General features: G+C 38.1%; 1 protein-coding gene across 1 annotated transcript in view; it reads right to left on the minus strand.

The window, feature by feature from the left end:
- MSH3 (mutS homolog 3) overlaps positions 1 to 13,333 on the minus strand; it is a 52,338-nt gene that overhangs the window by 10,810 nt on the left and 28,195 nt on the right. Inside the window, exons 13-17 of the mRNA XM_079995345.1 lie at positions 11,447 to 11,556; positions 6,282 to 6,414; positions 5,224 to 5,411; positions 4,258 to 4,426; positions 2,532 to 2,596 (exon numbers count right to left, since the gene is read on the minus strand). Coding sequence (XP_079851471.1) covers positions 2,532 to 2,596; positions 4,258 to 4,426; positions 5,224 to 5,411; positions 6,282 to 6,414; positions 11,447 to 11,556 — 665 coding nt within the window. The remainder of the gene's footprint in view (positions 1 to 2,531; positions 2,597 to 4,257; positions 4,427 to 5,223; positions 5,412 to 6,281; positions 6,415 to 11,446; positions 11,557 to 13,333) is intronic.

Below are 13,333 nucleotides of genomic sequence, written 5' to 3' on the forward strand. Positions count from 1 at the left end.
TGCTAAGAAAGTAAGTGCTGCATATGTTTCAATACTTCCCAAAAGAGAAAGGATAATCATTCTTCAACTATTTCTCTATTTCTTGTTGCTTTTTCAAAACTGCTCTTTCAAAAACAAAATGAAAAAGGAGCAGTTGTCCCAGCTCAGTTGCACAGATCTGTATGTAATGTTTAGTGAGGCCTTTCAGACATCTCAAGTATTTCTAAACTAACAACTTAAAACCTTTATCTACCTGTTTTTAGGCCAAGGATAGTGTCTCTCGCTGCAATCTAGATAGCTTGCATTTACTTTTATTTCCACAGACTCTCTAATCCAAGTTGCAGTTCTATTTGAGAAAAATAATAATGATGCTACCACTAAAAACTGTTCTTTTGTATTATATTTTGAATTGGGGGCAGGGGGGAGAGTTCCTACTCATTCCCCCCCCCCCCCGAAAAAATGCTCCAATCTGTGTCCTTGAAAGTTGACATGTAACAGAACACACAACATAGAATCTTAGAATAGAATTCTAGAGTAGGAAGTAGGAAGAGACCCTGAGGATCATCTAGTCCAACCCCCTGCAATGCAGGACTATGTAGCTGTCCCATATGGGGATCGGACCTGCAACCTTGATCTTATCAGCACCACACTCTAACCAACTGACCTTTCTTTCTACAGCACTGAAATCTAACTGACAGACACAGAAAGTTACTAGTGATTTCCTATTTCTTGTGACAAGGCACCCAGGCCTTGAATATACTCAATGCAGATATTCACATTGGTGGCATGTTATGAACCTGAGACAGCTCCCTGGCCCTGCCCCCATTCCTTGATTGTGACATGTATATCCTGCTCTTACATGGGCAGCAGTTTCTCATCCAGACTACACTTGTTTATCTTCACTAATATTACAGCATTTGGTGTTCCCAGACAATTCACCAGGCTCCTTCTGAAAGAGTTCTTTATATCTGCTTACACTTACATATATGCTTCTGAAACACAAAACCAGCAAACACAAGACACTGAAACAAAACGGGAAGATTGCCCAATGCATGCAGTACATGGATCAAGAACCTTTTGTTTTTCATAATAGTTTCTTGATTGGTACTCTTATCATTTTGATGAGCTTTTGATATGAGCACATGCTCCTAGATTCAATTTTATTTTTTAAAATCAAAATAATCAATCAATTCTATGCTAAGAGACCTTTAGAAAAATAATTTTTTTTCAGAAATAGGCTTCTACTGCTTACTGTGTAAAATACATATTCCCTCCCTTCTTTGGTAACCCTGATTCAGCAAAGAAGTCCAATGACAATTAGTAAACAAAGCCCTTGTGATCTAGCATAACATTTCAAGAATATAATTCCAGAGGATGGTTTGACTGGGTGAAATACCTCAGGCTTTAATTCAGTCCTAGATTAAATTACCAGCCGGAAGACTAGATATCATGTATGTTATAATATTTATCTTTTGCTTTAACATCAGATCCATTTCAGCTTATGACGTTTAACTTGCTATGAGATGTACATACTATTTTTAAAGGGAAAATATTTAAGTAGTAATAAAAGATTTTAATTCCTCACTGTGAATTAGTGTGAGCAAAGTCACACTGAAGTCTATGGGATGTACCTGCATGTAACAGATGACAGGACTGCATTCTCAGTATAAAAAATAAAAGGAAGAAGGAAATCAGTTTATCTACCTCAAACTTTATGTTACATTATGAACATCCACACATTATAAATGGAAGCTCCATGAAAGTAGAAAAACGTATTAACTAAGATGAGAACACAGCTGTCCAAATATATGTCAGATTCTTTTGATGGGAAAATAGCCCTGAATTTAGTAAGGAATCTGATTACATTATGTGACTGAGTAAAGTACTGCAGACATACATGGAATTCCTGCACCTACAGATATATTACTGTTAGGCCTGACTACAGCTTTTGAGCGGTCCTTAACAGACTCCCCATGGCTCCTGCATCTTACACCCTTCCTCATGGCAATACTCCACTATAGTGCTGACTGGTCCACAAGCCTGCAAAGTGAGCATGGCAGGAGGCTGGCAACTGTCTCACCACTTCCCTGTGATGCAGTGCTTACTGGGCAGAGATTTTCCTGATAGTGGTGATCCTGCAATGGGCTGCTGCCACCAAGTAAGCCAGCAGGCAAGCAGGAATGAGGCTGACTCACAGTGACCACAAGTAAACTGACCACCGTCAGGCAAACCAAGAAGTTAGCTTGAAGTGATGACTGGCTGCTGCTGGGGACCTCTGTGTCCATAGGACCAGTTAAAGCAACATCCCTTGTGGGCTGTACTGGCATGTGTAGAAACCTGGAAATGCCCTCTTTGCCATGTGCTGATGCCAAGACTGATTACTGTACCTAAGAGTATTAGATACTGATTTATAGTTTGCAAAGGTGTATTTAAAAACATTCATCCAACCCCACCATTCAGAACTTTAAGGTGCTTTCATGCAAATCATCTTCATCATTAACGTAAATAAAATTAATGGTAATCATATTGAAAATTACATTATCTTTACATACCTGCTAACTTTAATCCAATCATATGGTACAGAAGATAAAAGTGAGTTCTTGACTTCAATCTGAAACTAAAATATCTCTGCATTACTATTATTGTTATCATTGTTATCATTTATTCCATACTATCCCACCCTTCATCAATTCACAATCTATGGGCTCCTGGGAGGAAAAGCGAGATACAAACATATAATGCATTCACATAAAGAAAAATGAAGTTGTACAAACCCTCTTGTTTGAACTACAACATTCCACAGTCCTAATATTTTACAGCAAAATACCAAAATCTTGCCACTGAGATTATTGCAGCCATCAATAGATGGCCCAACAAATTGTTATGTAAAATATCCTAGTCAAGTTTCTTCCCATGCTACCTCCTGTTACTACTTATGTTACAGTTTAACTTATCTGTTATAATGTCAGATTGTACAGCTAAAAGTGTGTGTGTTTATTTATTTATTGGATTTATATCTCACCCTTCTTCCAAAGGAGCCCAGGGCAGCAAAGTGGGTATCAAGTGTTACCTACTTTTAAAAACGATTCTCAATGCAAAAGCCAGAGGCTGAGCTTATATCTATCTCACTTGTTCTTTGTTTACCCTTGAAAAAAAAGCTTTATCAACAGAAGATAATCTCTTTATATATGACTGTATCTAATATCTCAGATTAGAATGACAGTAGCAGGAAAAATGATTTGGAGTTAATGCAGCTCTATTGGTTGCAAGTCAGCCCACTGGTTGGAAAACAGGTGTCCGGTTCAGAAATGGGGGCTAGGAAAATCAATGTAGCAAAGTGATATGGCAATTCAATGTTATGTATAATTTGGCATTTGGTAGTCATCATACAAATCACACATCTTTTGTCAAACTGACTGAAAAGGATTGTGTATCAACTATTTAGCTGCTGTCCTTCTATTTGCGTTCCATTCAAAACATTTAAGCAGCATAAACAGCGGTAAAGATTAACCTTTCTACTAGCAAGAAATCCAAATGATCTTTCACAAAAAATGCACTTCAGTTCTTTTATATAGCATATCAATACAACATCAGGGAAAAACATTTCTAAGCTGTTTAGCTTGCAGAAGCATTATTTATTCTGACAGCATATAACCTAAACCTGCCTACCTAAAGATGAGTAAGAGGATCATTTTCTCACTTTTGAAGATGGGTTGGCAGTCTTACCCTTGTTTTGTCTTTTTATTGTTTCCAAATCCTTTATTATATTGTATGGGTTCACTAATTAACCAATTCAATTGCATTATAATTTATTATCATCTGTGCTCAAGCAAGCTTTAATTTGGTAATCTATATGCTACTCTTACATCGGTCTGATGAATTTCTCTTGAAGAAGCCAACAAAATTCTTGGAGAATACTCTCTCAACCATTATCTGTGAAAGTTGTTAATAGCTATATGGCAGAGATTGGCTGGATTTGTCAGATCACTGGACAATATCATTGTTGGAGGGGAATGTACTTTCTGACTGAAAGGAGGCAGCAGTAATATCCCAATTTAATATAAACTAGTCTCTCTACTTGTGGGTAATGTGCCTCTTCATGCAGTGCTTGGGAGGCCCTTTTGATTAACCCAGGTCAATGGGAACAAATACAAATTCCCCAGCAGCTTAGGTGGTTCTAGTCTTTGAAGCTTTGTCTGCTGACAAATGAACACTTGAACAAAATATGACCGAGGGCAAACACAACAAGAAAAAATATGAAGCAAATATTTAACTTACTGCTTGTCCTGACACCGTAACATAATCCTTAGAGGGGCAATTTAGGATTCTTCGTATATCCTGAAGGTGTAACTGGATCTGAGAGTGAACTTCCTGAATCTCATCCTTCCTCTTTCTTATTAAGGGAAATTCTTCAAGATCCTTGAACAGTTGGGTTTTGTCTCCACTTCTAAGTATACAGAATACAACAGTTAAGATAGACACCCCCCCAAAGTACACACATTCCTTAATATTAACAAAAAAAGTACAGTATTTACATTCGTAACAAGAATAATATGTTACCAAATATATGTAATACTAACACACAAACTCCATTACCTTTCAGATTATGAACAATATTTTAAGTGCATAAATAAACTAAAGAAATAAACAATTTTGTTTCACTTGCTGGGATTATAGTCAAAGTACGGTAACTTTATGACATTTCAAAGCAATGCTGTAAACTGGGATATATAGCGTTTGATGTACAGAATGTAATAATAAAAAGAGACCAATTAGTATAACTATTGTTCGCTGCCCCAGGAACTTATGGTGAAGATTAAGAAATCTTACTAAGAAACACTCAAGGAAACTAACTGCTCAAGGTTAAAAATGAATGGACAGCTTAGAAACTGAACAATCTTTCAGTTCAGTAGGATTTATTCTATATTCACTTTCCATACTAACTGCACATTGAGTGTCTATGCTAGGTGGCTACTGTCAAAACCAGTGGGCTCAAAGACCTTTGCCTGAGGGTAAATGATGGGGCAACAGGGTAGCAGTAGTGGTGTCCAGGTAGCATGGCCAGGACAGAGGATTACAAGACCTTCTGTTAGAGCCATTTGTTAATATTACATAAGACTATTGTACCATGCTTATATAACAAGTTAGGCTGCAATCCTAACCCTATTTACCTGGAAATAAGCCCAATTGAATTCAGTACAGCTTATTTTTGAGTAAACATGGAAAGACTGCACTGTTACTTACTTTGCTGCTGCTTCATTAAGCATGCTTATATACTTTTTTGTTGAACAAAGCAATTCTGGAATTTCCAAAAGACTCTTCTGTAATAAAGGTGCTTGAACCTGAGTACGTATAGCTGGAACCAGTGCTGTGATTGCTGTTTCCAACTGAGAGAGTGTGCTGACTACCAGATAGAACTCTTGAATGGAACACTGAAATTAGAAACAATTGTAACTTCAAGGCTAATGTTTTAAAAATTAATGTTCCTTAGTTTCTTCCCAATTTTGGACATTCATTGAAAATATATGCACCCTGATTATACTTGCTGCTGGTATCACAATGGGAAGGGAACTTACATACATGGGATGCAGACAAATTGGTGTCGTTTTAATAATGTATAAATTAGAATGTCAATAATATTTTATAATAATATTTTAATTTATATTTTAATGCATAGCCTGAAACTGTAGGCCTACTACCTACAGCATTATGAGGCAACTTGCTCAGCAAAGACTGAAGGAAATCCATATTTTTTATTAATCACATGAACAAAATACTTTTCTCAAGACACTGCTAATATTGAAACTGATTTAACCCTCCACTTAATTGTGGAATTCAAACATACTGCAACACGGCGGGGTGGGGGGAGGTAATGAAAACCTTGGGTCAGCCAGCTTATTCAAGCAATGAAGTGTGAATTGCCATGCAGTGTTTCAGGGCCATCTTGCCTGAATTAAATGAAAACAGATGTTGTGTACTCTTTCACCACAATGATTTGTTTGTAGCTTCTTCTTTTTTACTGGAAAACGGAGGGTCTCAATAAAGGCTTTTTTTAAAAAAAAAACAAACTTGCAGGTAGTATTATGCTTAGTAACCAAGTATTTTATTTCAGGTATATATTTGACCCTGGGACTAGATTTACAGTGTTAATTTTTCTACTAATGTAGGGTTAAATTTTCTCCTTCCTTTCAATGTATGAATCTTAAACCTAAATTTCAAGGAAAAAAATGCCAGTTTCAAACCATATTTTAATATAATAGAATATAGTATTAATCATTTGTAGCTCACTTTTTTTATTTTACCTTTTTGTGATAAATACTACAGAGTCCTCGTTCAACATCTGGCATCTTACATAGAAGGTGCTTTATTTGGCCAAAGACACTCGATTCTGATAGGAGAACCTCAGACACCGCATCAAGTCGAGAATTAATTTCACTGTTAAAAAATGATTATTTTACTACAGATTGAATGTTCTCTGCAATATAAGAATTTCAGGATCTCTGTCTGGATCACCCCACTTAAGTGGGCTGGGTAGATACAGTGGTACCTCAGGTTACATATGCTTCAGGTTACAGACTCTGCTAACCCAGAAATTGTACCTCAGGTTAAGAACATTGCTTCAGGATGAGAACAGAAATTGTGCTCCAGCAGTGCGGCAGCAGCAGGAGGCCCATTAGCTAAAGTGGTGCTTCAGGTTAAGAACAGTTTCAGGTTAAGTACGGACCTCCGGAACGAATTAAGTACTTAACCCGAGGTACCACTGTAGAAGGCAAAGTTACATAAAGCAGCAAGTTTCTTAAAAGATCATCAACACCATCAGAAAACAGTTTACAATGAAAAGATTTAAGCCAGAATAACCTTTGCTTATTCTGTGGATTTATATTCCCCACTGGCCACAGCACAGACATCCTTTATTAGTTAACTAGGGGCTGTACCACTGCTCGCTCTGCCTGCTAACACCCCTGCTGCAATTCCCTCCACATTAAACCCCTAGAGCTTCCCCTTAACACAACACGCAACTATTAAGCTTGCATTTCACTTTCCCAACCCCATTTCTGAAGCCGCTTCTCTCTTCTAGTCTGCAATCCCTCTTTGCACCCATTTCCATCTTCACCCCCATGTCTCCTCCTCCTTTTGTGCATCCTCCCCTTGCTTGCGCGCACACACACACACACACACACACACATAGCCTACTGCATCTTTCTCCTCCAGGCGGTTTGGAGGAGTTCTTCAGATTCTTTCATGGCCCTGCTTTCATCTTTAACCCCAATCCCATACCTCCAACCTTCTCGTTTTTTGCAACCTCCCTTGCACACCCATTTGTACCTTCAGTATCTTTTCTCAACTCTCCTTTGCACACAGAGCACCCCTATTTCCATGCAATGTCCTGTCTCCTATTCTGCAGCTCCCTTTGCGTGTGCACATACCATGATGATATAAGTTACTGTATCTTTAAGATGAACAGACTCTGAAAAGCAATCCTGCCAGTTATCTCGTTTAGTTAGAGAACTTTTTGGTTGGTGAGTGTTATATTTTATTAACAAGCAAACACCCATATATGCACATCTTCTGAATTCCTACAGTGAATCTGGAACATCATGTTGAAGACAACACATGATACCAGAAGTGAAACATACTGTAGCACAGTATTATGGAGTATCTGAGGGCTCCACATCCTTTATTTCTCACACGTGAAGCAGCTGGGGAATGGAAGAGGGTGAAGTTTAAAACAGTCTCCCCCCCCCTTACCCTGTTACCCTGTTCTTCCCTTTAGGGATATAGAGACACTCAAGAGTTTTTAAAAACAAACCAATTTTAACAAGGAGAAATAGCAGAGATGGGTACAATGCAGCAGCTAACACTTTCCCCCACTTGTTTATTGGGGCACTCAAACTTTGTTTTTAAACATTCATTTCCCCAACCCCCAGAGTCACCCCTGCTCGCTCCACTGAAAGCTCTGTCATGTTTAAAATTGCGACTTTCCCCTCCCCTTCAGATTTACTCCATCCCTGCTCTATTCAAAGCTCTGTTGTTTAAAACTATGTACCATTTTCCTCTGTGTGTTTTCATCCCTGCTTTATTAAAACCTCTGCTGCTCTGTTTTCCTCTTTATCTCCCCCCCCCCATTCGAATTTCTGGCACTCTTTTATGCCAACACTTTCCCTCCTCTCAATTTTCTCCCTTCTTGCTCCCATGTCAAGCTGATTATACTAATCTGTCTGGATAAACCAGCAATCAGGGGCTAGCTTAGTACCAGTCTAGAAATTAGGAGAGCCAATACAACATACAGGACACACACACCCCTCTCTAAATTGAAGGATCTGGCATTACATTTATGGGTAGCATTCCACCTGAGCTGGACTTTTCAAAAAGCTATGACTGTTATGATTCAAATGGAGGACCCTTCTCTGAGTCTAAAGGCTTCAGACATCCCCCCCCCCCAAGTTTTTGAATGGGTATTTAAAGGAGAACATAAATACATATAAAAATACTAACTATATATCACATTGGGACTGGAAAAACATGTTTATGAACTCTATTTATGAATACATAATATACTAACATGAACCAGTAAATGTAAACATACTACGACAGAGGAAAGATGAAACACTACCCTCGAAAGGTTAATCTGCACTTTAAATCATTTTCACATATGGCTGTGCTACTATAGCTCTAGTAATCTAACACAAAAGAAGCATGCATACACTTTGCCTGCTGTAATCCTCAATATTTAAAAACCGGGTCAAGAGAACATCATCCAATATCAATTGACCTATTTTTTTCACCTCACTATGTTTTTTAAACACTTTCCCAAGAATAATAAAATATAAGACTCCATAGAGGATTATGTATGGGATAAATATGCCACTGTAAAAGGGCCATTTAAAACATTTTTGCTTCTACTACAATCTGTTGTAAATACAGTACAACAAATATTATGAGAAACTAAATATTCAGATTGTATTATCTGAATTTTAGTTTGTTTTTTATCTATACTAGGACTTGCATCATGTATATTGTCTACATTTTATACAAACACAAATTGCGCTACAATATTATTTAGATTTACAGCAACTGAGATAGATGGATCAGACTTTCTATATACTTTTAGCATAAAAGCTGCAACAGTCTTTTGTCTGTCAGGAAGCCCCTGAGTATGAACAACCATGTGGCTGGGGGACAGGGACAATATGGTCCATGCCAAAAGTGTGAGAGAAAGTTAAACAAAAACCCATGCAAAAACAACCATCAAGTTTTGAGCCTGACAGACTCTTCAAGGAACTGCAGAACTATTACTAGGATGAAGATTTCTTTTCTTCTCTCAACCTTCTAAGTAAAACATTAAAAACTTGAAACATCCTACATATCCCACAGCCCATTTCTAGCAATTTTAGAATGGCTCCTTTTGGGTTTTTTGTGGCATAATGGCACAGCTCTCTTCATATTTGTGAAACAATAGTGAAAATATTCATGAATGCATCTAGAGGGGTGACTAGATCTGCATACTACTATCTCCATATCTGTTAAATGGCAATCAAGGGCTTTTGTTTTGCACAAGTAAAATGCAACTTCAGCAACAATCACCTTGAAAAAGGAAACAACCAAATTTGTACAAATTTAAATGTTTGCCAAATACAGGTAATCTTATGCAAGGGTTATGTTCCTGGCTATTGAGTGTATAAGCAAAAATGTGTAAAGTACTAGGAAACCATTTTTTAAACTTGTTGCAATTACTAGTGAGGGATAAATGCAGCTCTTAGTCTTCCTCCTCTTTTTCCTCACTGGATGACACTTTAGGGGATGATATGAGGAAAGGGGGATATGAGGAAAGAGGTGCTGGGGGGGGGCGGGTCAAACTCTGAAATCAAATCATTTCTCTACAACTGGGAATATGTTTACCCTTTCTCTGCCATATAAAACAGTTGCAGCTGTGTGTGGATAATCTTTAAGTGTCTAGCATAAGAGACAGGATCATTTTTCATACGAAGTTGTATTCATACCTCAATTGTAGTAGGAGAGGAGCCATTCTCCATAGCATTATGAAAAGCTATTTATGAGCAATTAGCCCAATATTGGTACATCAAGCTAGACCACTTCACACATGACTTCTATCTCTGATACAATGGTCCCTGTCTCATTCTCATGTCCCACTCCCATATTTTCCAAAATAAAGTTTTAGTTCCAAAGTATTTACTGTATGTTGATCCAATTCTAAGCAGAATTACTACTGGGTCTAAATTAGGCTTTAGTCATACACATTCCATCCTTAGGGAGAGATGAGCCATTGAGTAGAATGCATCCGTAATGAAAAGCTGCAATCATCATAAATAATTCTGATCTACAATTACAGCACATTTTGTTGCAACAACAGTCATTCATCATAATAAGTCAGGAGAGGAAGCTGCTGAATGCAAACTGATTAGGAAAAAAGATAAAGAGGCACACCAGCCGGTATCATAGCTTTCTCAACTTCTATTCATATATTACTGCAAAGAAAAAAAACTGCTGACTGGTGAGAATTTTACATAAAATTCTAAATTCTGAAATTCAGTTAAATGACAACAACAAATAACTGCATGCTTCCAGCTAGCAGAATTTTGTCTCCTACCAGTGATCACTCCCCACTAGTACTATAACAGGGGAATGTCTCTCCCATTGTTTCCAACTGTTATCAAACTAAACTGCCAAGGGCAGACACTGACTCTTCTATAATTGTAACAATCACTGCATAGCTGAAAATAGTTCCTAGGATGAAGATGTAAGTAAGACACAGTAGTGAGTGATCCCCAATGGGCACAGCAGAAGTTAATTCTCAATAAATTTACACCGTAAGAGTATCTTATTGGATTCCCTGTAAGAAAGCAAAACAAAACTCAACTACGTTAGAAGTGAAGCATTTTATTTATTTCCTTATGTTCTGGCCTTCCTCCCAATGGAAGCACAGGGTGGCTAGCAATACAGAACATCACAATCAAAACAAATAAAATATTGTTAAAACACTGCATCAAATCTAAAAATGGAATCAGAACAAAGCAGCAACACTAAAATCAACAAAACTATCTGTTACATCCTAACGCCTAGCCCATGAAGAGTTTTTATTTTATACCTAAGTATGGCCAAAGTCAATGACAACTATATATTATTCAAAAAGGAGTTCCAATAAACATAGCAAGTAATGCTATTACACTGCCAGCATGTTTAAAGGATGCAGAATCAGGCAAATGCATTTTTTGTAACAGCCAAAACCTAAAAACACACTAAATTTTACATGGTGTATAAGAACACGAGTAGCAGAGCTGATCTGAACGTTGGTAATTATTCCTCGAAGCTAGCAGTTTTTAATTTAGTCTAAGAAGAAAATTAGCTACATAGACTCTCGTCAAAGGAAAAACAAAAGAATTATACCTTTAAAATAATCAATACCTAGCTCAGCTATTGGGTAGCAAAGTTATTTGGTAATGAATACCTGGATTTCAAAAGAGGCTGTGTCACCCATTTCTTTAGTCTTCGTTGCCCAAATGAAGTTTTTGTATGATCCAAGACCCAAAACAGGCTGCCTTTTCTTTTCTTATCAGTCTGCAGTAATGACAGTGTTTTATTCAATCAATTAAAACACAATTGAAAGAAAATATGGGAAATCTGAACTTTAAGAATCTTAGTTCTTTAAACATATTCTGTTTTTCATCAACATAAAATAAAAGAAGTATGATAAAAATGCACAACAAAGTAAGTTTACCTTTTTCCTCAGAAACTCACATTTCCTTGAATGTCTGTGGATCCTTTTTTTTGAAAAGTGGTGTTACAGTGGCTACCACAATCCTCCCATAAAGAGGTCAATGTTAATAATATCTACACTTCTGAAAAGATTGTGCTCATTGATAAATGACATTTGGTTCTAGTGGCCAATTACTTTGTCTTTTGTCTGTTTGTTCTATAACTTATTTCCACACATTATACATACTAATAACTTTCTATAACTCCCTCAGTGATTTTTGTGACTAGATTCCTGCTTTTGGTGTAAATGTTTATTTATTTATTTTATATCTTTAGCCATTTTTTTATCTGCAGTAAATTCCTTCTCTCCTTGGCTTATTTTCCATTTACAGTTCTGTTCCAAGAGCTTGTGCCTTTTATGGGCAAGAGCTTCACTTTTAAAAAGGATGTCTTATCTTCAGTATACAGTCATACCTTGTGTTGCATTAGGTTCATGTTGTGTCTTTTTGGCTTGCGAACGAAGCAAACCCAGAAGTGTATACTTCAGGGTTTTGCTGCGTGTGCATGAGCAGAAACAGTTTGAGCGCTTTGCGCATGCGCAAAAGCATTCTGAGCACTTCGCGCTTGCACAGAAGTGCTTTATCACGCTCCATGCTTGCGTAGAAGCGCTGCTCCAGTTGCGGACTTTTCGAGATGCGAACGGTACGCTGGAATGGATCGTGTCCGCAACTAGAGGTACCACTGTACTTATATCTGGACTGTACTTATATCTGGCCTTTCATTCATCACAGAATAAAAACGACTAGACCAGGACCTGCTTAACTTCAACAAGCTGGCTGCATCATATGCCCTCAGAACATGCATGCCCTGCACCATGTTCTTCTTCTTGATTGGTATTAAATTATGCTGACATCCTTCTAGAGTTGTACATTATCTGATAAAAAGACAGGGTACAAATCAAAACAATGATCAAATCAAAACAGGGTACAGATCAAAACAATCAAAACAAAGACAGGGTACAAATCAAAACAATGTCTGTGGATCCTTTTTTTTGAAAAGTGGTGTTACAGTGGCGACCTTGTGTCACCTTGGTAAATGCATTACCTAATGTCACCTTGGTAAATGCATTACCCCAAAACTGCATTTATTAAAGTACTGTCAACATAGGCTCAGAGGGAAATCAGGAGACTAGCTGCTAAATTCTAACTCAGGGGTCCTCAAACTTTTTCAGCAGGGGGCCGGTCCCCTGCCCCTCAGACCTTGTGGGGGGCCGGACTATATTTTGGAAAGAAAAAAGAAAGAACGGCGGTGGAGGGATGATGAGCAGCACGCAAAAGGGCTCCGGAGGGGCTGGCAGCAACAAAGCCCAGCCCCCTTCCTCCTCTAGGCAGGGCAGGGAGAAGCTTGGAGGGAGGGGGGAGGCGCCGCCGCCGCCACCACCATTGTATGAGGGAGAGGAAAAGAATGCGTGTGTGCTGGCGATCCACGCGGCGATTCCCAGACCATCCACAGCCCGGATTTAGAAGGCAATTGGGTCTGATCCGGCCCGCGGACCTTAGTTTGCCAACCCATGTTCTAACTGCTGATTCTTCCCTGAATATATTCCTTCCTAGAAAGAATAACAGAATCATAGGTCTCC

Source organism: Podarcis cretensis (genome assembly GCF_951804945.1).
Source record: "Podarcis cretensis genome assembly, chromosome: 11".
In the NCBI taxonomy this organism is placed as follows: domain Eukaryota; kingdom Metazoa; phylum Chordata; class Lepidosauria; order Squamata; family Lacertidae; genus Podarcis; species Podarcis cretensis.